The sequence below is a fragment of the Eschrichtius robustus genome, chromosome 20 (assembly GCF_028021215.1).
Source record: "Eschrichtius robustus isolate mEscRob2 chromosome 20, mEscRob2.pri, whole genome shotgun sequence".
Lineage (NCBI taxonomy): Eukaryota > Metazoa > Chordata > Mammalia > Artiodactyla > Eschrichtiidae > Eschrichtius > Eschrichtius robustus.
This window is the reverse complement of record NC_090843.1, coordinates 14414677-14439318: the sequence shown is the minus strand read 5'-3', so window position 1 is coordinate 14439318 and position 24642 is coordinate 14414677. Positions and strand designations below refer to the sequence as shown.

Sequence of the window (24642 nt, the reverse complement as noted above, 5' to 3'; positions counted from 1 at the left end):
CTGGGAAGATTCACAGCTGCATGCCATGTTTATTGCTCTCAAAACTATACTCAAGTCAGGGAGACTGCCATAAATACATACAGTAAAAACATTGTAGGAGAATTGGGAAGGAGTGAATGACATGCAAAAACTCACCTAATTCAAGGCTACCAGTAGGTATTTCGATGCTCTGTGGCTTTTTAGTCATTTTAGCAGCAAGAGTAAGGGGAAGAAAACTACCTAAAAGAGTGATTAATTTGAAATGTTCTAACGACAGGAATTTTTATGATGTAGTACTTGATCGCATGTAAGGGAGAGATGATAGGCAGTGGGGATGGAGAGGAGGACAGAACTGAGAGATACTTACATGTGAGGCTGGTAATAAAGAAATGCTGAGCGGGGGATCTTCCCAGGGGAGGTCAGTAGGATATGATAAGCTTAGTGCTGCTAGAAGGGAGTTGCTCAGATGGGGCCTCCCTATGTGATAGTACTGTAGTTGGAGAATGTTTTCTGAAGTCTGATTCTCACCTTTGCAGGTCCAAGTTTATATAGCAGTATTACCTAGAGCTGATCAGAATCTTCAAAATGCCAATTAATAATGGGAAATAAATCTATATTATCACTAGTCATGTCAGGTACAGAGCAGTTTCTTCTGAGCTAGCATTATCATTTACCACTGAAGATCAAGGGATTTGAAGGCAGACTATGGGCTTAATGCTGCCACTCACTGTATGACTCACTAAGTTTCATCCCTCACTGTAGGACTGAAGCTCTCTAAGCCTCAGTTTTCTCATCTGAAATTCTTTCATGATTGTAGTGAAGGTTAATAGATATGCATAAATAATTTAGTATTGAACCTAGCCCAGAGTAAATACACAATGAATATTGACTAATGTTGTTAAAATGTTGCTTGGCGAATATAGAAACAAAAAAGTGAAGGTGGTTGTTTAAACAGGAAATCTCTAGAAGTGGGATGGGAATATCCAGACGGGTATATCTGAAGTAGGAGGTTTCACCTACATACCTCCTGAAATCACTTCCCTAGTGAGTTACTGCCACTGTGAAAGTGTATTTCTTAAGTATGTTGGGGTAGAAAAAAGGTTGAGAGTCTTATTTTTTTTTTTTTTTGGGTGTGCCGTGTGGCATGAGGGATCCTAGCTCCCTGACCAGGGATCGAACCCATGCCCCTGCAGTGGAAGCACAGAGTCTTAACCACTGGACCGCCAGGGAAGTCCCAAGGTTGATAGTCTTAAGGAAAATTTCATCCACACCTTGATGTGGTCTCACTCTTATCTTAGGCTAGGGCATGATTGTCTTGCAGCTTGAGGTAGGCTGACATAGTCATGTTTTTCTGAAGCCACATCCTAGTCATCTTGCCTCAGATATCTCACAGATATCTCTATCTCACAGATAGAGAAGTGTAAAGAATACTAAATGAACCTACCACCTGGCTTAAAAAATAGAACATTGCTAATACAACTGTAGACCCTGCTTTTAAAGCAACACTTGCGTGCTCATTGCAAGTAATGATTTGGTTCTTACTTCACTTTCACTAGAGCCCAGTTTACCAGGAAGGGGTTGAGGGTATTTTACTGTCCTTACCCCTACCCATCCCCTATAGAGAAATAGTTGCATTAACTTGGGTTTTTTGGTATTGTTTTTATCTGTTCTAAACAGGTGAAACTGGACAGGGTTCTAAAGAATCCCATCGAGGAGACCCTTTGGAAGAGCGAGAAAGTACTAAAGAATCCAAATCATCATGGAAAAGAGTTTCTTTTGAGAGGTAGCACTCAATATCTGTGAATTTAAGCAAAACAAGTTATGCTTTTCTTTCTACTAAGAATTAAAATTGCACACAATATACCAGAATGACAAAAAAACAAAACAAAAAACAAAGCTGATGTGAAAATTTACTAACTTCTCATGTTTTAAACCTCCCTGAGGGAGTTTTAAGAACCTCGAGCTATATATAGTACTTAATTCTCAGCATTAGCCACCTACTTAATTTAAAACATTTCCCTTAATCATCAAAGTAGTTTATGTTCCTTGTTGAAAACTTGGAAAGTACAGAGGAATAAAAAAGAAAAAAGATGAACTGTATCATTCAGAACTAAGTAACTGCTTGTTAACATTTTGTTGTAATTTAGCCTTTTTTACTGTGTTTTTCTTTTGGGGATTTAGTCATATTGTCTGTATAATTTTGTTCCCTGCATTTTAAAGTTTAACACATCAAGTCTTTTCCTAACTTAATAAAGTCTTTATAAAAATCATTTTTGGGGCGGGCAGGGGAAAAAAAAAATCATTTTTAATCACTGTATAACATATCATGCATATGGGTGCATCATAATTTATTAAACCACGCCTCTGAAGTGGAGGTAGTTGTTCCTTTGTTTTTCATATTATTATTATTTTTTTAATGTGATACATACTTCTGTTTCTTTCTCTACCCTCCTCCCACTCATATATTTAAGCTACATTGAGAGTCGAAGACTATGAATGATATAAGGCTATTAAAAGTTGCCAAATTACTTTCCAAAAAGGCTGTGACTATTTAAATACCCACCAGCAGTATAAAAGTACTGGGTTACTGCACCCTCATCAACCAGTATCACCAACCAATACCAGAGTTTTAAAATTTATGCTGTTTTCATAGGCAAAATGTAATGTTGTTGCAGGTTTGATTGTACTTCTGCCAAGAAGAGGTTGAACATGCTGCTATGATTTTCCTTTAAGTATCCGATTATCAGTTTTTTTATGGAGTTTGTCATGGTTTGAAAAGCACAGGCAAAGCCTTCTTGTTTAAATATAGTATGTTGTAGAAAATGTGTCTTAAAGGAGACCATCAGAAAATAAATTTTTTGACTTTATTTTTCATTATTAGATTAAAAAAATAACAGAAGTGCAGAAGTGAAACAATAAAAGGATGTTTAATACAAAATTAATATCCTACCTAAATTCCCTTCACTTCCACACCTCTAAAGTAACCAGTATTTATTGTTCTCTGTGTATATTCGCCTGTACATTTAATCTTTGACACTTTATACACAGCTTTTCCCGCCATACATGTAACAGTTAAAACAGATAAGCAGCAGAAGGAAAAGTCTCCTGTTTTCTGCACATAACAATGACGAATCTGAACATCCATAGGCAGGCTGCTTGAAGCAGCTCTCGGGATCCTCACAGAAAGGGCCCTTTGTGGTCAGGCCAGGCCATCAGTAAGTGAGGAAACTCTTTCAGGTGCTCCTCGTCATCTGATGCATTGGGCCCCTCTTGGGGTGGAGATGAAGCAGAATCCACTGGTGAAATAATTAGACTTGGAGACACAGCACACACGTTTTCTCTAAGAAGTAATGGTGAGTAGTTAAACTTCAAATATCAGTTATTGTTATTCAACATAAAACTGTGAAAATGTAAATAGTTATACTTAGAAGTGTTTAAAAGTTGAGAAGAATAGAGAGAGCCCTAACTGGACATCAAAATTGAAATTCCAGAATACTACAGTTATTCACTATATATGAACAGTTGTCCAGAATGAGTCAAGTGGGAGTCCTAGGCACATGGGCAAATAGGTGGATGCAAGTTTGTCATGTAATATGTGGGACTTGATACCCTAGGAAGAAAATTCTGGATGCTGCTTAACAGTCTGGTCACACTCAGAATACCCCTTAAGTATAGTTTCCTGAGCTGGGTGACTCACTTTTTTCATGGTTTCAACCAAGTGTGTACATCCAGTGGCAGTTTTTCTCCCAGGCTTCAGGCTATATTTCCAACAGTCTCCTGCTTATACACAGTAAACCTGAATATCTCTCAGGCCTGTGTTGAGACTCTCACCTTGCCCTCCTCCAACCATCCCACTTCCTGTTCTGCCCATCTTGGTTGTCTTGCTTTTCTCTTGGCATCATATAGTTTCTTTTTTCTTTTCTTTTCTTTTTTTTTTTGGCTGTGCCATGCAGCTTGCAGGATCTCAGCTTCCTGACCAGGGATTGAACCTGGGCCACGGCAGTGAAAGCCCAGAATCCTAACCATTAGGCCACCAGGAAACTTCCAACATCATATAGTTTCTTTTGTTGGAATGCTCTTCCTTCCTGTTTCTGGCAAACTTACTCTATACAAAGCCCAGCCTCTGAGGCTCTGTATTCCTACATTGTGGTCTTCTCACCTTGAGTATTATGTAAACTTTGAGTTCCAGGGACAGTAGCGACCTCATATTCATTCAGCAAATATTTATTTAATGCCTTCCCTTTGCCAGGCAGTGGTGATACAGTAGTAAACAGAATAGACACAGGCACAAATCCCTTCCCTTATAGAACATATATTCTACTTGTGGAGGCAGTCAGTAAATAAGACAAGTAAGTGAAATGTCTGATAAAATTATTCACATTCATCTTAGTATTCCAAAAATTAGCAAAACAGTAGGCCCACAATAAGTATGTTTTTAAATGGAAGAACAGGAATGCTAGAGTAGAATTAAGTACATTAAATTATGGGAATCAAGTGGCCTACATTCTCTTCCAGACTCTGCTGCTGGCAGTGTGACTTTGGACAAGCCCCTTATCTTTTCTGAGCCTCTGTTTCTTCAAGTGTGAAATTAGAGAATTAAACTAAACCATCTTTGAAATCCCTTTCAGCATTAATACTCTAATTCCAAGGAATAGACACTCCATTCCAAGGAATTGTGTTCGAAGAACCTATGTTTGGGAGGTCAGACAGTAAGCCAAAGACATGTACTTGCCACTGGGATGGGCAAAGTAGCAGAATGACCAGAGTCAAGTGTAGGTAATGCAAGAATGTTTCTTCAAGGTAGAGAGTCAGATGAAAGGGATGGTGATTTTAGAAATGGTGTTCTGTGATAGCAAGTGCCATGTAGAAAGGTTATATCTATAAAAAGTGAATTATTATTTTCAGATTTTAACTATTCCGATTATAATGCAATTAAAAGAAAAAAAGAAATGGTTGAGAGAAAAGCCAGGCTAAGGTGTTTGGGTTTGATGTCATATGGTAGCTTCCTTTTATATTTGGATTTTAATTCATCAGATAAATGTCATCATACACATTCTTAGACATCTAATTTAGGCTTTAATTCCAGGACTATAAATCTTTCTTTTTTATTGCAATATAATTGACATATAACATTATATTACTTATACAGATGTACAATATGATTCTTCAGTAGTATGTATTGCAAAATGATTACCACAGTATGTCTAGTTAATATTCGTTACCAAAAAGTTACAAATTTTTTTCTTGTGATGAGAACTTTTAAGATCTACTCTATTAGCAACTTTCAAATATACAACACAGTATTTTCTTCTTAAACCTTTTTTAAAATTGAGATATAGCTGATGTACAATATTATATGTTACAGGTGTACAACATAGTGATTCACAATTTTTAAATTTTTATATTCCATTTATAGTTATTATAAAGTATTGGCTATATTCCCTGTGTTGTACAATATATCCTTGTAGCTTATTTTATACATGATAGTTTGTACCTCTTAACCCCATCCCTGTCTTGCCCCCTCCCCACTGGTAACCACTAGTTTGTTCTCTATGAGTTTGTTTCCGTTTTGTTATATTCACTAGTTTGTTTTATTTTTTAGATTCCACATATAAGTGATATCATATAGTATTTGTTTTTCTCTCTGACTTATATCACTTAGCATAATACCCTCCAAGTCCATCCATGTTGTTGCAAATGGCAAAATTTTCATTCCATTTTTATGGGTGAGTAGTATTCCATTGTGTGTGTGTGTGTGTGTGTGTGTATATATATATATATATATATATATATACACACCACATTTTCTCCATCCATCTGTTGATGGACACAGGTTGCTTCTGTATCTTGGCAATTATAAATAATGCTGCTATGAATGTTGGGGGTGCATGTATCTTTTCAAATTAGTGTTCCCATTTATTTTGGATATATAGCCAGAAGTGGAGTTGCTGGGTCATACGGTAGTTCTGTTTTTAGCTTTTTGAAAAACTGCTGTACTGTTCTCCACAGTGGCAGCACCAATTTGCATTCCCACTAATAGTGTACAAGGGTTCCCTTTTCTCCACATCCTCACCAACATTTGTTATCTGTGGTCTTTTTTTTTTTGGAGGGGGTCAACATACACTTTTTTTAATGTATTATTTTTTTATTAATTTTTATTGGAGTATAGTTGCTTTACAATGCTGTGTTAATTTCTGCTGTACAGCAAAGTGAATCAGTTATATGTATACATATATTCCCTCTTATTTAGATTTCCTTCCCATTTAGGTCACCACAGAGCATTGAGTAGAGTTCCCTGTGCTATACAGTAGGTTCTCATTAGTTATCTGTTTTATACATAGTAGTGTATATATGTCAATCCTAATCTCCCAATTCATCCCATTCGCCCCCTCCCCGCCTTGGTATCCATAAGTTTGTTCTCTATATCTGTGTCTATATTTCTGCTTTGCAAATAAATTCATCTGTACCATTTTTCTAGATTCAACATGTAAGTGATATTATACAATATTTTTCTGACTTACTTCACTCTGTATGACACTCTCTAGGTCTATCCACATCTCTGCAAATGGCATTATTTCATTCTTTTTTTATGGCTGAGTCGTACTGCATTGTATATATGTACCACATCTTCTTTATCCATCCCTCTCTTGATAGACATTTAGGTTGCTTCCACATCCTGGCTATTGTAAATAGTGCTGCAATGAACATTGGAGTGCATGTATCTTTTTGAATTACGGTTTTCCCTGGTATCTGTGGTCTTCTTGATGATAGACATTCTGACAAGTGTGAGGTGATATCTCATTGTGGTTTTAATTTGCATTTCTCTGATGATTAGTGATATTGAGCATCTCTTCATGTGCCTGTTGGCCATCTGTATGTCTTCTTTGGAAAAATGTCTATTCAGGTCTTCTGCCCATTTTTTAATTGGGTTTTTTTTTTTGATGTTGAGTTGTATGAGCCTTTTATATATTTTGGATATTAATCCCTTTGTCAGTCATCTCATTAGCAAATATTTTCTAATTTTAAAGATTGTCTTTTTTTGTTTTTTTGTTTGTTTTTTTGGCCACGCTGCGTGGCATATGGGATTTTAGTTCCCTGTCCAGGGATCGAACCCGCACCCCCTGCATTGGAAGTACAGAGTCTCAACTGCTGGACCATCAGGGAAGTCCCTAAAGGTTGTCTTTTTGTTGATGGTTTCCTTTGCTGTGCAAAAACTTATAAGTCTAACTAGGTCCCATTTGTTTATTTTTGCTTTTATTTCCTTTGCTTTAGGAGACAGAGCCAAAAAGATATTGCTACAATTTATGTCAAAGAGTGTTCTTCTAGGAGTTTTATGGTTTTTGGTCTTACATTTAGACCTATAATCCATTTTGAGTTTATTTTTGTATATGGTGTGAGAAAATGTTGTAATTTCATTCTTTTACATGTAGCTGTCCAGTTTTCCTAGCACCACTTATTGAAGGACTTTTTCTCTATTGTATATTCTTGCCTCCTTGTCATAGATTAATTGACCTTCAGTGTGTGGGTTTATTTCTAGGCTCTCTAGTCTGTTCCACTGATTTATGTATCTGGCTTTGTGCCAGTTCCATACTGTTTCGATTACTGTAGCTTTGTAGTATAGTCTGAAGTCAGGGAGCATGAATCCTCCAGCTCCTTTTTTGCTCAAGATTGTTTTGGCTATTCAGGGTCTTTTGTGTTTCCATACAAATTTTAACATTATTTGTTCTAGTTCTGTGAAAGATGTCATTGGTAATTTGGTAGGGATTGCATTGAATATGTGAATTGTCTTGGCTAGTATAGTCAATTTAACAATATTCTTCCAGTTCTTGAACATGGTATATCTTTACATGTGTGTGTCGTCTTCAGTTTCTTTCATCAGTGTCTTATAGTTTTCTGGGTACTGGTCTTTTACCTCCTTAGGTAGGTTTATTGCTGGGTGTTTTATTCTTTTTGGTGCAATGACAAATGGGATTGTTTCCTTAATTTCTCTTTCTGATAGTTTGTTGTTAGTGTATAAAATTGCGACAGGTTTCTTCATATTAATTTTGTATTCTGCAACTTTACTGAATTCACTGGTGAGCTCTGGTAGTTTTCTGGCGGCTTCTTTAGGATTTTCTGTATGTAGTATCATGTCATCTGCAAATAGTGACAGTTTTACTTCTTCCTTTCCAATTTAGATTCCTTTTATTTTTTTTTCTTGTCTGATTGCTGTGGCGAGGACTTTCAATTCTATGTTGCATAAACGTGGTGAGAGAGGGCATCCTTGTCTTGTTCCTGATCTTAGAGGAAATGCTTTTGGCTTTTCACCATTGAGTATGATGTTAACTGTGGGTTTCTTGCATATGGCCTTTATTATGTTGAGGTATGTTCCCTCTATGCCCACTTTCTGGAGAGTTTTTATCATAAATGGGTGTTGAATTTTGTCAAAAGCTTTTTCTGCATCTATTAAGATGATCCTTTGATTTTTATTCTTTCAGTGTGTTACTGTGGTGTATCACATTAACAAATTTGCAGATTCTGAAAATCTTAGCATCCCGGGGATAAATCCCACTTGATCATGGTGTAGGATCCTTTTAATGCATTGTTGGATTCGGTTTGCTAATATTTCATTGAGAATTTTTGCATCTATGTTCACCAGTGATTTGGGCCTGTAGTTTTCTTTTTTTGTGATATCTTTGTCTGGTTTTGGTATCAGGGTGATGCTGGCCTCATTGAGTGGGTTCGGAAGTGTTCCTTCCTCTGCAATTTTTTGGAATAGTTTGAGAAGATTAGGTGTTAACTCTTCTCTACATGTTTCGTAGAATTCAGCTGTGAAGCCATCTGGTTCTGGACTTTTCTTTGTTGAGAGTTTTTAAATTAGTGATTCAGTTTTGTTACTGGTAATTGGTCTGTTCGTATTTTCTGTTTCTTCCTGGTTCAGTCTTGGGAGATTGTACATTTCTAAGAATTTGTCCTTTTCTTCTAGGTTGTCCATTTTATTGGCATCTAGTTGTTTGTAGTAGTCTCTTATGATCTTTTGTATTTCTTTGGTGCTGGTTGTAACTTCTCTTTTTTCCTTTCTGATTTTATTGATTTGGACCTTCTCTCTTTTTTTCTTGATGAGTCTGGCTAAAGGTTTATCAATTTTGTTTGTTTTTTCAAAGAACCAATTCTTAGTTTCATTGATCTTTCCTATTGTTTTTTTAGTCTCTATCTGTTTCTGCTTTGACCTTTCTTTCCTCTGCTAACTTTGGGTTTTGTTTGTGCTTTTTTTAGTTCTTTTAGGTATAAGGTTAGGTTGTTTATTTGAGTTTTTTTTTGTTTCCTGAGGTAAGCTTGTATCACTAACTTCCCTCTTAGAACTGCATTTGCTGTATCGCATAGATTTTGGATTATTATGTTTTTGTTTTCATTTGTCTCCAGGTATTTTTTTAATTCCTCTTTGATTTCTTCAGTGATCCATTGATCGTTTAGCAGCATATTGCTTAACCTCTGTGTGTTTGTGTTTTTTGCAGTTTTTCTTGTAGTTGATTTCTAGCTTCCTAGTGTTGTGGTCAGAAAAGATGCTTGATGTGATTTCAGTTTTCTTAAATTTACTGAGGTTTGTTTTGTGGCCTAGCATGTGATCTATCCTGGAGAATGTTCCATGTGCACTTGAAAAGAATGTGCATGCTGCTTCTTTTGGATTGAATGTTCTGTATATCTATTAAGCCCATCTGGTCTAATGTGTCATTTAAGGCTAGTGTTTCCCTATTGATTTTCTGTCTGGATGATCTGCCCGTTGATGTAAGTGGGGTGTTAAAGTCCCTTATTATTAGTGTGTTACTGTCAGTTTCTTCCTTCATGTCTGTTAATGTTTGCTTTATGTATTGAGGTACTTGTATATTGAGTGCATATATATTTACAGTTGTTTTGTCTTCTTCTTGGATTGATCCCTTGATCATAACATAATGTTCTCCTTTGTCTTTTGTAACAGTCTTTAATGTCTATTTTGTCTAATATGAGTATTGCTACCACAGTTTTCTTTTGTTTTCCATTTGCAGTGTCTCTCTCTCTTTCCATATATATATGTGATTGTCTTAAGTTGCTGATCTCTCACTTTTAAATGCATTTTAACAACCCTGCATTTGTACTCTCCTTCCTTCATGATTACTGTTTTTGATATTATATCTTACATCTAATTGTTTTGTGTATCCTTAACTGCTTATCGTGGATATAAATGATTTTGCTCCTTTTCTCTTTTAACCTTACTAACTGTGTGTGTGGATGATTTCCTACCTTTATTGTATGGTTGCCTTCAGCAATGAACTTTTTCATTTTGTAACTTTCACCTTTCTAGTTATGGCCTTTTCTTTTTCACTTAGAGAAGTTCCTTTGACATTTGTTGTAAAGTAGTTTGGTGACGCTGAACTCTTTTAGCTTTTGCTTGTCTGTAAACTTTTTGATCTCTCCATCAAATCTGAACGAGAGCCTTGCTGGGTAGAGTATTCTTGGTTGAAGGTTTTCCCCTTTCATCACTTTAAATATAGCCTGCCACTCCCTTCTGGCCTGCAGAGTTTCTGCTGAAAAGTCAGCTGATAGCCTTGTAGGAGTTCTCTTGTATGTTATTTGTTGCTTTTCCCTTGTTGCTTTTAAAGGTATTTTTAAAAATTTATTTATTTAATTTATTTATTTTTGGCCGCATTGGGTCTTTGTTGCTGCACGTGGGCTTTCTCTAGTTGCGGTGAGCAGGGGCTACTCTTCGTTTCAGTGCGGTGGCTTTTCTTGTTGCAGAGCATGGGTTCTAGGCACCCAGGCTTCAGGAGTTGTGGCTCGTGGGCTCTGGAGTGCAGGCTCAGTAGTTGTGGCGTATGGGCTTAGTTGCTCCGCAGCATGTGGGATCTTCCCAGACCATAGCTCAAACCCGTGTCCCCTGCATTGGCAGGTGGTTTCTTAACCACTGCGCCACAAGGGAAGCCCCCCTTGTTGCTTTTAATATTCTCTCTTTATCTTTAATATTAGCCCTTAGAACTAGAGTGTGTCTTGTAACATGGGACTTCTCTGTGCTTCCTGGACTTGACTGTCTGTTTCCCTTCCCAGGTTAGGGAAGCTTTCAGCTATTACGTCTTCATATGTTATCAGCTCCTTTCTCTCTCTCTTATCCTTCTGTAACGCTTATAATGTGAGTATTAGTGCACCTGATGTTGTCCTAGAGATCTCTTAAAGTGTCCTCATTTCTTTTGATTTCTCTTTAATTCGTTCAGCATCAGTGATTTCCACTACCCTGTCTTGTAGCTCACTGATCCATTCCTCTGTATCATTTAGTCTACTTTTAATTCCTTCTAGTGTATTTTTCATTTGTTATTGTATTCTTTATTTCCATCTTCTTGGTCTTTATATTTTCTAACTCTTCATTAAAAACTTCTAACTTCTCATTCTGTGAATCCATTCTTCTCCCGAGTTCTTTGATCATTTTATGATCACTACCCTGAACTCCTTCTCCAGTAGATTGCCTGTCTCCACTTCACTTAGTTCTTCTTCTGGGGTTTTATCTTGTACCTTTATCTGGAACATGTTCCTCTGTTGCCTCATTTTGCCTAAGTTGCTATTTTTATTTTTATGTATCTGGTATGTTGATTGTATTTCCCAACTTTGGAGAAGTGGCCTTTTGTTGGAAACGCCCTATGTGTCCCAGCAGTATGTCCTACCTGAGCTATATGCTCTAGGGGTTCCCCCTATGAGGACTGCATGGGTCTTTCTGTTGTGGTGGGCTCACTATGTGGGCAGTCTGGTATGCTTGGTTGGCCCCTGGGCCAGTTGGTTGCCTTGTGCAGAGGCTGCCAGCTGCTGGTTGGCTGGTCACGAGGTGGCTAACTGCATAACCACAGGGACCCCTGGGGCTTATACTGGCTCAGTGGTGGGGAGAGTCAGGGTCTAGAAGACTCCAGGGCTGTTGCCTGCCCACTGGTGGGTGAAGCCAGGTCCTGGGTTAGTGCTGGTCTACTGGCGGACAGAGCTAGGTCCTGGTTGCAGAGCCCAGGGTCCCAGAGCTTGTGTTGGATTGCTGGGGGGGGGGGGGTTGGGGGGGCAGTTCCTGATACAGTTGAGTATGGGGTCTGAGGTGTCCTGAAGCTTGTGTTGGCCTGCTAGTGGGGAGGGCTGTGGCCCAGCTGGGCCCAGCACAGGGTCTGGCCTGCTAATGAGCAGGCTGGGTCCATAAGTTGCAGGACTAGTTTTCTTTCTTTTTTTTTTTTAAATAATTTTTTAAAAATTAATTAATTAATTAATTTGGTTGCGCCAGGTCTTAGTTGAGGCTCACAGGCTCCTTCGTTGAGGCTCACCAGCTTGTTAGTTGCGGCAGGCGGGCTTCCTTAGTTGCGGCTTGCCAGCTCCTTAGTTGCAGCAGGAAGGCTTCCTTAGTTGTGGCATGCAAATTCTTAATTGCAGCATGCATGTGGGATCTAGTTCCCTGACCAGGGATCGAACCCAGGCCCCCTGCTTTGGAAGCGCAGAGTCTTAACCACTGCACCACCAGGGAAGTCCCAGGACTAGTTTTCTTGAGTCTCATGTCTGTCTCCTGGTGGGAGAAGCTGGTCCAGAGGCTAGAGCAGGCTCCCTGAAGGGCAGGGCCAGGGTGGGGCTGTGTCCCTGCCCAGTTAGTTGCTTGGCCTGATGTGTCCCAGCACTGGCACCTACAAGCTGTTGGGTTGGGGCCATGTCTTGGTGCTAACGAGCTAGAGGTAGGATTCCACAATGGCGCTTGCCAGCACCAGGATCCACATGGTAGAAGGAGCTCCTAAAAATGGCTGCTGCCAGTGTCTGTGTTCCCAGGTGAACTCCAGTTGCCTCTTGCCTCTCCGGGAAGCTCTCTAAGATCAACAGGTAGGTCTGGCCTAGGCTCCTCTCAAATTACAGCTTCTGTCCTGGGTCTCAGTAGATTTTGTGTGTGCCCTTTAAGAATGAAATCTCTATTTCCTGCAGCCCTCTGGGATTTCCAAAAGTAATCTCCAGTGGTCTTCAAAGCCAAATGTTCTGGGAGCTCATCTTCCCAGTGCAGGCCCCCCAGGCTGGGGAGCCTATGTGGGACTCAAGACTTCTCACGCCTTTGGCAGAACCTTTGCAAAGTAATTGTTCTCGTTTGTGGGTCACCCACTGGGGGATATGGGACTTGACTATATTGCAAGTCTGCCCCTCCTAGCCATCTTGTTGTGGTTCATTCTTTATGTCTTTAGTTGTAGAAGATCTTTTTTGGTAGGGTCCTATCTTTTTCATCGATGGCTGTTCTGCAGATGGTTGTGATTTTGGTGTGCCCATGAGAGGAGGTGAGCTCAGAGTCTTTCTACTCTGCCATCTGGGCCATCTCCCTTCCTTAAACCTTTTATATAAGTAAGGAGAAACCCCTTCCTATGCACCTTGTAACAGGATACACAGCAGGGTCTCACCATTTTGCAAATCTGGCCTGCCCCTGGGGCCAAGGCACTGCTGCTCTGTGACTCTGAGTGGGGGAGGGGGTAATGAGGCCTCTACAAGAATTGGGGTTTGCTTTATAGGTGGCGTGAGCCAGATTCCTTATGGAGGAGCCTGGGATGAGAGGCCTTTGGCGCCCAGGGCACCCCCCCCAATACAGTATTAATGTAGTCACCATACGGTACATTACATCCCTATGACTTACTTATTTTATAACTGGAAGTTTGTACCTTCTGACCATCTTCACTCATTTGTTCTACTGAAGACCGTTGTTTTTTTTGGTAAATGAGATGTATTTACTATACAGATACTTAAATAATTGATTTTCTTTTTTTTTTTTTTTTTGGCCACACCGTGCAGCTTCCGGGATCTCAGTTGCCTGACCAGGGACTGAACCCTGGCCATGGCATTGAAAGCTCAGAATCCCAGCCATTAGGCCACCGGGGAACTCCCTAATTGAAATATTATTAATGCTTACAGTAGAGAAGTTCACAATCTCTGCAATAATAAAACAGTATCTTCTAAAACAGTCTGAAGATCATTGAGAGAAATTTGTGTAACTTTCATTCTGACAAATTAAAATTTCCGGATGATAACTAAGCATGAGATTTTAGGAGAAATTCCATCAAAAAAGAAAGAGCATGTGAAATGGTTATTCAAGGAGCCAAAAAAAAAAGGGACCTAGATAAAAATGAATTAGTCTGTGGTCAAACTGATGACAAATTCAGTATCATGAAATCGAGGACCAAGTTGTGAATTTTGAACATTATGTTTTAGAGGATATACATGTGAAATACGAAGTTATGGAGGGAAATTTACATACTTAAAACATTTTGATATGAAAATGGCCATATTGCACTGGATTGTGGGAAAGGAGAGCACAAAAAGATGTATTTGCATATTTTTAAAAGACATCAGTTGAGTGTCAAAAATTTGAAAATACAGTATTTGGGAATAAATTGTGTGGATTTGGGGATCTGTACAAGGTGAATTTTTCTGTATTTAGTGATTTTATCAGTTGACCGTATTGGTAAACAATGAGTTTTCAGGGTGCATTCTCATACCTTTGAAGTGAGGAATAAGTTTATGGTGAAGTCTTTCATTAAACTGAAGAAGGGATAGATAAGTAGAAAGTTATTTAGAGAGGGGAAGTCATTAATCCATTTTGTTTGTGGGAAGTTTGTGTATTGAAGATTTCCAAGGGAGCAAAGTGGATATTCCCTCAATTTCAGAACTATTTTTAATGTAACTCTCTGTGTACTAACATTATAGAGCTGATTCAAAATATTAAGCGTTTGAAAATTAGACAAAACAATTTGTTTGACCTACAAATCTTTGATTATGGTACCAGCCAAGATCTCTAGTTTAGAGATATACCTGTGCAACAGTCAGCATTTCTGTTACAAGTCTGGCACCTATTTTTCTAAAGCAAAGGAATGAAACACTGTGTAAAACTTTGTTTTTAAGTTATATAAATGATTCTGGGCTACAGAACTATGTATTGCTCTCTGATAGTTATTAAAAGTAATTGGTATTTCAAGCAATCAGACCAACATAGTTCTATGATTATGTCACTTCTGATATTTTTATCCTCAGGGTATTAAACTCGTAGCTTTTAGTCTTAACATTCAGCAATAAAAAAGTTTTACTTTAATATTTTCTAGGTGCCCAAGGTCCTAATGAAATGCAGTCTAAAAAAGCCTCAACCCTACCATGTTCTGACTCACATGAAGAAGTGCTGAACACTCCCTCATCTAGTTTTTTGTCCAAGAGTGGGACATCCTTTGTTGAAGACAGTGAGTAGTAATACATTGAGTTCTTGAGACTCTTGCTGTGAGTTGGAGACAGTAGTTCTTGCAGCAGTTGCTATTAGCCTTTTTACTTTTGTTGCTCTACAATTAATGTGATTCATTTTGGTTTTACGTGACCTCATTTGTAAATGTTTGCTATTAATTATGAACTCGGATTTCTTCATAAGATGGTCTTTGGTCACATGTTTTGCATCCGCTATTTTATTTAAATCGTCTCCTCTCAAACAGAGACTTTAGGACAATAAGAGTCTGTTATGTTAGACTGATTAGATATCAGTTGGTGGTCTTCAAATTATAATAACTTGAAAAATATTCTCATTTTGTACTGTCTCTGAGGTTTTCATATGGTTAGTATTATATAAAGTCATTGTTAATGGCTAACTATTTTTATAACATGTGGATGAACCATAATTTATACAGCTATTCTTCAAGCCATTTAGATTTTAGTAATTTTTCATTATTTTTAAATAACTTTTTAGGAAGCATTTTTATGATAATAACATTAAAATTACATTCTTCCTGATTTAATTAGGTCCCTACTTGTTTACTGAGGATGAGTCCCTATTTTCATTGCTTTTTGGTGTGTTTTTTTTTTTTTTTTTTTATCAAGTTTAAAATACATTTCTAAGTATTGTGTGTGAACATGTTTGTATAGGGTATGTGTATATATAAAATGATACAGGATATATATATATATATAAAATGGTTTATTTCTTAGAGTTCATCTTAATGTCCACTTTGATTTGTCCAACTAGCGGAAATTCCTTCTGTGGATATGATTCCAAATGCTAGGAAGTTAGGGGAGCCTATCCGATCAGCTATTCCTTTACAACCACCTTACCATCCTTCAGAGCCTCGAGCTCCCTGCCCCATAGGAAAAGAATACTTGCGTTCAAGTCACTGCTCCCATACCATGAATTCTACTGGAGAAGGCACAGCATTTTCTGTGGTAAGTGGAAAAGCTTGCTTTCAACTGGTCAAAAGTCTATAGATTTAAAAAGGTCTCTGCTAGAATTGTAGTCAAGGATACTGCACTAATCAGAGCACTGTACTTCTTAAAATTTACCTCTGCATATACCTGTATATTCTTACCCTAGGAAGATAGGGACAGGATGACTATGTAAAAGGGGAAATAGTAAGAGCCAACACATACTGAATGTTTATTTTGTGCCAGGCACAGTTCTCCCTAATTTGCAGGTATCGAATAAATTTCTTCTTACAGCACAGCTCTCGAGTAGGTACTATTTATATTTCCCATGGGGAAGCTGAAATAGAGAGTTTAAGAATCTTGTCTGAGGTCACACAGCAATTGTAGAATTAGGATTAGAATTCAAGCATTCTAGTTTCAGAACCCATATTGTATGTCTCTAATTAAGTAATTGAAATGTTTTAACATATAGGAAAGTGTCAGAAATAATCTTTCATCCATATTCCTATTATCCAGCATGAACTACTGTTAACTTTTGGCCTATTAGCTTCTGCTCTTTTCTTCTTTGAAAATAAAATCCTTTTTTATACAGTCATCCTGTTCCTATCTTTCTAGCAACAAGAACACTCAGGTATATGCCAAGGGTAAATTTATAAATGATACACTCTCATTATTAAAAATTCACATGGTGCCGAAAAAGTAATTAGCATTAGGTGACCATAATTCTAAACATTCTGTGCATCTATTTAGATAGGAGGGTAGATGGATAAAAAGAGAAAAAAGGGATCATAGGATAATGGTTACCTTTGGGGAAGGCGTGCAGGGATGGTGGAAGGCCTGAGTTGCTGGTAATATTCTTTTTCTCTACCTGGGTTGCAGTTAAGTGGGAATATTCTTTTTCAAATAATTCTTGAGCAGGACACTAACTTCAGTTTTAAACGTTTTTTAAAAATGTGATTATATTATAGTTGTTCTTTACTAAAAAGTATTACATTTAATTTTACTTTAATAGAAGAAGAAAAAGATACTGAAGTGAAATTAAAGAGTTGTTAAACATCAGATGTTTCTTTACCACAAGAAATATTTTCCATAAGATTCCCTCCAAAGTTAAGAAATAAATTCTTTAAAATGTTGAGTTTATATTCATATTTTGGAGGTTTTGTCTTTTGTTTCAGTTTTGGACAGTTTCTATTGACTTCTTGATATGAAAGATAATGACTTTAATACTTTCCACTTGTGGTTTGATCATTTTTTCATTGTCCACATGTAGCCATAACCCCTAAATTTTTATATTTGAGAACACCTCCCTTGCATTTATATTTGTTTTTGTTTTTTGGTTTTCTTTTTATTTAATTAATTAATTTATTTTTGGCTGTGTTGGGTCTTCGTTTCTGTGCGAGGGCTTTGTCTAGTTGCGGCAAGCAGGGGCCACTCTTCATCGCAGTGCGCAGGCCTGTCACTGTCGTGGCCTTTCTTGTTGCGGAGCACGGGCTCCAGATGCGCAGGCTCAGTAGTTGTGGCTCACGGGCCTAGTTGCTCCACAGCATGTGGGATCTTCCCAGACCAGGGCTCGAACCCGTGTCCCCTGCATTAGCAGGCAGATTCTCAACCGCTGCGCCACCAGGGAAGCCCTGCGTTTATATTTGAATGCAATGCTGAGCCATACTTTTTCTTTGAGTACGAGTTTATAGACATTGCTCCATCCTTTGGCATTGGGGATCAATAGAGTGTTTTGACAAATGTGTTTTTAAAAAAAGCAAAACATGGAGAATGAAGGGACGTAGCTTTGTGTCACAGGTCCTCCCTTCACATCACACCCAAAATGTTCTTCTTTTTGTTTCTTCCTTATATCTCTTTCAAATCAACTCTCCTCTGTTTTTAATAGGAACCCGATAATAGAGTTTTCTTAACTTCCAAGTTGTCTAAAGACAGCAAACAGGAAATGTATCCAGTTCAGGTCCAAGGCCCTAGGACAAGGAAGCTTCGCAAAGGAAAAAGGTAACATTACTGTAGGCTTCAATGTTTACAGTCTGTCTGCAAAGGGATTTGAAGAGTTAAGGGTATACTCTCCAAATTTTGCTGTGAAGACCAGTATGAAATATTTGGTAAAACGTATTACAGTAGTTTTGAACTAAGTAATGTACATACACTTGTCTACTTAAATGTGTCACAAGGTCACTTTTATTACAGATATGAAAACAGAGCTGCAGTCTCATCCTGGGATTCACCTTTCTCCCAGAGGGCAGGAAAGAGGTTAACAGAACAAGAATTACATGCAGTATCAGAGAAACTATCTCAGCGCCTCTCTGAACTAGATTGGGCAAGTCTTGTTTTTTAATCTGTATTGAGATTGCCATAGTTGGTGAGCATTTAAGTGATTTTCCAATTGAAGGTGAGAGCTAAGCTAAGGTACTAGGAAGTAAGTTGTGTCTTACTTACTGTGAAAATCTTCCATAAGTCAAGCAGATAGGACATAGGATGAGAAATTATATCCTAGCCTTTTATTATATAACCAAATTTGGTATAGATTTATCCAAATTTTTATCGAATTCTATCCATCTATTTATTTATTTGGCTGCGTCAGGTCTTAGTTGCAGCATGCGGGATCTTTTATTGAGGTGCACGGGCTCTTCATTGCGGCGCGCGGTCTTCTCTAGTTGTGGTGTGTGGGCTCAGTAGTCGCAGCCTGTGGGCTCTCTAGTTGTGGCGTGCAGGCTCCAAAGTCCACAGGCCTCAGTAGTTGCGGCGCGTGGGCTGCAGAGCGCACAGGCTCAGTATTTGTGGTACGCAGGCTCTAGAGTGCGCGGGCTCAGTAGTTGCTGTGTGCAGGCTTAGTTGTCCTGTGGCATGTGGGATCTTAGTTCCCCAACCAGGGATTGAACCCACGTCCCCTGTATTGGAAGGCGGATTCTTAACCACTGGACCACCAGGGAAGTCCCAGATTTTTATTGAATTCTGATGAAAACTAAATAATTTAATGTAAATGATTATATTAAGCCGTATATCTTTAGATACATCTGTATTGTTTCCCTTTGTCACTAAAGACACATTTGGTATAAAATTAGATGGATCTCTGATTTTCACAAAATAAAATACTGTAGTTTGGGGGTATCATTGAATAAATATATTAAATCCCTATGTGACTTACTCTTAAGTTTATTGAAACTGAATAGTCCATGGCATTGATATATATATATCCTTTAGAAACTATGCATAAGCATCTGAAAATTTGTGTCTAAACTTGGGCTTAATTATCTGAGAAAACTTTTAAAAGGTTATATCTGTCTAATCCTTCCAACTTGCATTCTGCTGAAGTCAATGAAAGATGTTAAAAAGAATTTTCTTGATAGATGTTAAAAAGTGCCCTGGGTGATCGAATTAAAGAAAAGACCGGCTTTGAAGAGGAGGATATTGGAAATGAAGAGGTGGAAAGTGGAAATGATGAGACACTGTCTCAGCATAGTGACAGCATCGTGGAGTATGGGCCGAAGAAGCAAAGGCCAGGTACCTATCTTAGGCCAGGTTAAGGACGTCCCCAGAAACCACTTAGCCACTCTGATCTAATGACTGGCTTTCTTTTTTAAATATTTCAGAAATATGTGAAAGCATCAAAAATAATATCAAATACCTGTATCTCCATCTAGAAGTAGCAGATACTAAGTTATATTTGCTTTACACCTTTTGTGTTTAAGAAATAAAGAGTTAAAATCTCTTCTCTCCTCCCCCACATTCTTTTTCTTTCCCTCAAAGGAATTACTCTCTCAAAGTTGGTATCTTTTCTTCATATCTGTTTTTATTCATTTTTAATTTTTATTTTTTCCAGTTTTATTGAGGTATAATTAACATACAAAATTGTATCATTTAAGGTGTACATGAGCTGCTTGTGAATTTTGGAGATTAATCCCTTGTCGGTCACATTGTTTGCAAATATTTTCTTGCATTCTGTGGGTTGTGCTTTCGTTTTGTGTATGGTTTCCTTTGCTGTGCAAAGCTTTCGAGTTTAATTAGGTCCCATTCATTTATATTTTTTATTTCCATTACTCTAGGAGATGGATTGAAAAAGATATTGCTGTGATTTATGTCAGAGTGTTCTGCCTATGTTTTTTTTTTTAAATTTATTTATTATTTTATTTATTTATTTATTTATTTAATTTATTTTTGGCTGCATCGGGTCTTAGTTGCGGCAGGCAGGATCTTCGTTGAGGCATGCAGGATCTTTTGTTGCAGCATGTGGGCTTCTCTCTAGTTGTGGTGTGCGGGTTTTCTCTCTCCAGTTGTGGCACACGCTCCAGAGTGTGTGGGCTCTGTAGTTTGCGGCTCGAGGGCTCTGTCATTGAGGTGCATGAGCTCGGTAGTTGTGGCGTCCAGGCTTAGTTGCCCCGTGGCATATGGGATCTTAGTTCCCTGACCAGGGATCGAACCCGCACCCCCTGCATTGTAAGGTGGATTCTTTACCACTGGGCCACCAGGGAAGTCCTGCCTGTGTTTTCTTATAAGAGTTCTATATCTGGTCCATCTGGTTAATCTATTTTGAGTTTATTTTTGTGTATGGTGTTAGAGAATGTTCTAATTTCATTTTTTTATCTTTTTTTTTTTTTTTAAAGGACCAGGTTTGGGTTTAGGGTTTGGGTTTTTTTAATTAATTAATTTATTTATTTATTTATTTATGGCTGTGTTGGGTCTTCGTTTCTGTGCGAGGGCTTTCTCTAGTTGCGGCAAGTGGAGGCCACTCTTCATCGCGGTGCGCGGGCCTCTCACTATCATGGCCTCTCTTGTTGCGGAGCACAGGCTCCAGACGCGCAGGCTCATTAGTTGCGGCTCATGGGCTTAGTTGCTCCACGGCATGTGGGATCTTCCCAGACCAGGGCTCAAACCTGTGTACCCTGCATTAGCAGGCAGATTCTCAACCACTGCGCCACCAGGGAAGCCCCTAATTTCATTTTTTTTTACATGTAGCTGTCCAGTTTTCCCAGCACCATTTATTGAAGAGACTGTCTTTCCTCCATTGTATAGTATTGCCTCCTTTGTTGTAGATTAATTAACCATAGGTTCATGGGTTTATTTCTGGGCTTTCTATCGTGTTCCATTGAGCTATATGTCTGTTTTTGTGCCAGTACCATACTGTTGTGATGACTGTAGCTTTGTATCAGTAGTATAGTCTGAAGTCAGGGAGCCTGATTCCTCCAGCTCCATTGTTCTTTCTCAAGATTGCTTTGGCTATCCAGGGTCTTTTGTGTCTCCATACAGATTTTAAGATTTTTTTTGTTCTAGTTCTGTGAAAAATGCCATTGTCAATTTGGTAGGGATTGCATTGAATCTAGATTGCCTTGGCTAGTACAGTCATTTTGACAATATTGGTTCTTCCAATCCAAGAACATGGTATATCTTTCCATCTGTTTGTATCATCTTTGGTTTCCTTCATCAGCATCTTACGGTTTTCCGAGTTACAGGTCTTTTGCCTCCTTAGGTAGATTTATTCCTAGGTATTTTATTCTTTTTGATGCAATGGTAAATGGAGATTGTTTCCTTAATTTCTCTTTCTGATCTTGTTAGTGTACAGAAATGCAACAGATTTCTGTGTATTAATTTTGTATCCTGCAACTTTACCGAATTCATTGATGAGCTCTAGTAGTTTTCTGGTAACACCGTTAGGATTTCTATGTACAGTATCATGTCATCTGCAAACAGTGACAGTTTTACTTCTTCTTTTCCAATTTGGATTCCTTTTATTTCTTCTCTGATTGCTGTGGCTAGGACTTCCAAAACTATGTTGAGTAAAAGTGGCGAGAGTGGACATCCTTTTCTTGTTCCTGATCTTAGAGGAAATGCTTTCAGCTTTTCATTGTTGAGTATGATATTAGCTGTAGATTTCTCATATATGGCCTTTATTATGTTGAGGTATGTTCCCTCTCTGCCCACTTTCTGGAGAGTTTTTTATCATAAATAGCTGTTGAATTTTGTCAGAAGCTTTTTCTGCATCTATTGAGATAATCATAGGATTTTTATTCTTCAATTTGTTGATGTGGTGTATCACACTGACTGATTTGCAGTTCTTGAAAAATCCTTGCATTCCTGAGATAAAATTCCACTTGATCATGGTGTATGATCCTTTTAGTGTATTGTTGGATTCAGTTTGCTAGTATTTTGTTGAGGAGTTTTGCATCTGTGTTCATTGGTGATACTGGCCTGTAATTTTCTTTTTTTTGTGGTATCTTTGTCTGGTTTTGGTATCAGGGTGATCATGGCCTCATAGAATGAGTTTGGGAGTGTTCTTTCCTCTGCAGTTTTTTTGGAATAGTTTCAGAAGGATAGGTGTTAACTCTTCTCTAAATGTTTGATAGAATTCACCTGTGAAGCCATCTGGTCCTTGACTTTTGTTTGTTGGGAGTTTTTAAATCACAGTTTCAATTTCAGTACTTGTGATTGGTCTGTTCATATTTTCTATTCCTGGTTCAGTCTTGGGAGATTTTACCTTTCTAAGAATTTGTCCATTTCTTCCAGGTTGTCCATTTTATTGGCATCTAGTTTGTAGCAGTCTCTTATAAGATCCGTTGTATTTCTGTGGTGTCTGTTGTAAGTTCTCCTTTTTCATTTCTAATTTTACTTATTTGAGCCCCCTTCCTGTTTTTCTTGATGAGTCTGGCTAAAGGTTTTTATCATTTTTGTTTATCTTTTCAAAGAACCAGATTTTAGTTTCATTGATCTTCTCTATTGTTTTCTTTGTTTCTATTTCATTTATTTCTTCTCTGATCTTTATGATTTCCTTCCTTCTACTGAATTTCGGTTTTGTTTGTTCTTCTTTCTCTAGTTGCTTTAGGTGTAAGGTTAGGTGTTTATTTCTGATTTTTCTTGTTTCCTAAGGTAAGATTGTATCACTATAAACTTCCCTCTTAGAACTGTTTTGCTGCATCCCATAGATTTTGGATCATCATGCTTTCATTTTCATTTGTCTCTAGGTATTTTTTGAGTTCCTCTTTGATTTCTTCAGTGATCCATTGGTTGTTTAGTAGCATATTGTTTAGCCTCCACGTGTTTGTGTTTTTTACAGTTTTTTTCTTGTAGTTGATTTCTTTTTTTTTTTTTTTTCCACACACACACTGTATTTTATTTTTACAAGAGATAAATAGACTGACACCAAGCATTGTACATGGATGACCACAACAAAAGCAACGATGATTGCACTTACCAAACATGAAACACACTCATACTATGTCATAATATTGACATTCAGTCCAGTAATCCTCCACTGTAACAGCTCCTTTACTTTGCAGTGAAAATTGATTTGTATATTCTTTGCCTCTGAGTCCTTGTGGGATTTTTTTTTTTTTTAATTCAGACAGAAAGTCACAAAAATTATACTCATCCTCATCAGTTCACTCAGTCCCATGTAATTAATTTTTTTTTTCATCTTGATCTTTTGTTAGCACTTTTATGAGTTCATCACTTTTTCATTAGAGTTCTGAAAATGCTTATTCATTCAGTTCAGCAGTACAGTCAGTTACCAGAAACCTGTACTTGTCAGAGTCTTTTCCATGAATTTCTTAAAGATGGAACCCTTTTATAGGAACATATTTGCAAAATCATCAGAGTACACCCAGAACTGTCTGTAAATGACGAAAGACTTAAAAATGACCACGGTTAAAGATTTGATGAAAGTTCATAATAATGCAGTTGACAAGAAAATTAATTATTTCTGAGATATACATTTTAAAGTAATAACTAGGATTATTACTTATAACATTATACCAGAACATATAAGATTTTTAGAAATTTCATGTAATGTCTGAAACATTTATATTAACATATTTCCATACATATTTCCATACAAATATAAGATTTTTAGAAATTTCATGTAATGTCTGAAACATTTATATTAACATATTTCCATACATATTTCCATACAAATACAAATATAAGATTTTTAGAAATTTCATGTAATGTCTGAAACATTTATATTAACATATTTCCATACAAATAACCCAATGAAAGTTTAGTATTAGTTGTTTTGTTTGTTTTTTTATACTGCAGGTTCTTATTAGGCATCAATTTTATACACATCGCTGTATACATGTCAATCCCAATCGCCCAACTCAGCACACCACCATCCCCACCTCACCGCAGTTTTCCCCCCTTGGTGTCCATATGTCCATTCTCTACATCTGTGTCTCAACTTCTGCCCTGCAAACTGGCTCATCTGTACCATTTTTCTAGGTTCCACATACATGCATTAATATACGATATTTGTTTTTCTCTTTCTGACTTACTTCACTCTGTATGACAGTCTCTAGATCCATCCACGTCTCAACAAATGACTCAATTTCGTTCCTTTTTATGGCTGAGTAATATTCCATTGTATATATGTACCACAACTTCTTTATCCATTCGTCTGCTGATGGGCATTTAGGTTGCTTCCATGACCTGGCTATTGTAAATAGTGCTGCAATGAACATTCGGGTGCATGTGTCTTTTTGAATTACGGTTTTCTCTGGGTATATGCCC

General features: G+C 37.7%; 1 protein-coding gene across 1 annotated transcript in view; it reads left to right on the top strand.

Moving 5' to 3' along the window:
* The window catches only part of CEP95 (centrosomal protein 95), a 68347-nt gene that overhangs the window by 7136 nt on the left and 36569 nt on the right, over positions 1-24642 (top strand). Inside the window, exons 6-12 of the mRNA XM_068530122.1 lie at positions 1657-1762; positions 3217-3332; positions 15069-15200; positions 15971-16164; positions 18029-18141; positions 18334-18463; positions 19494-19647. Of these exons, the coding sequence (XP_068386223.1) occupies positions 1657-1762; positions 3217-3332; positions 15069-15200; positions 15971-16164; positions 18029-18141; positions 18334-18463; positions 19494-19647 (945 nt within the window). The remainder of the gene's footprint in view (positions 1-1656; positions 1763-3216; positions 3333-15068; positions 15201-15970; positions 16165-18028; positions 18142-18333; positions 18464-19493; positions 19648-24642) is intronic.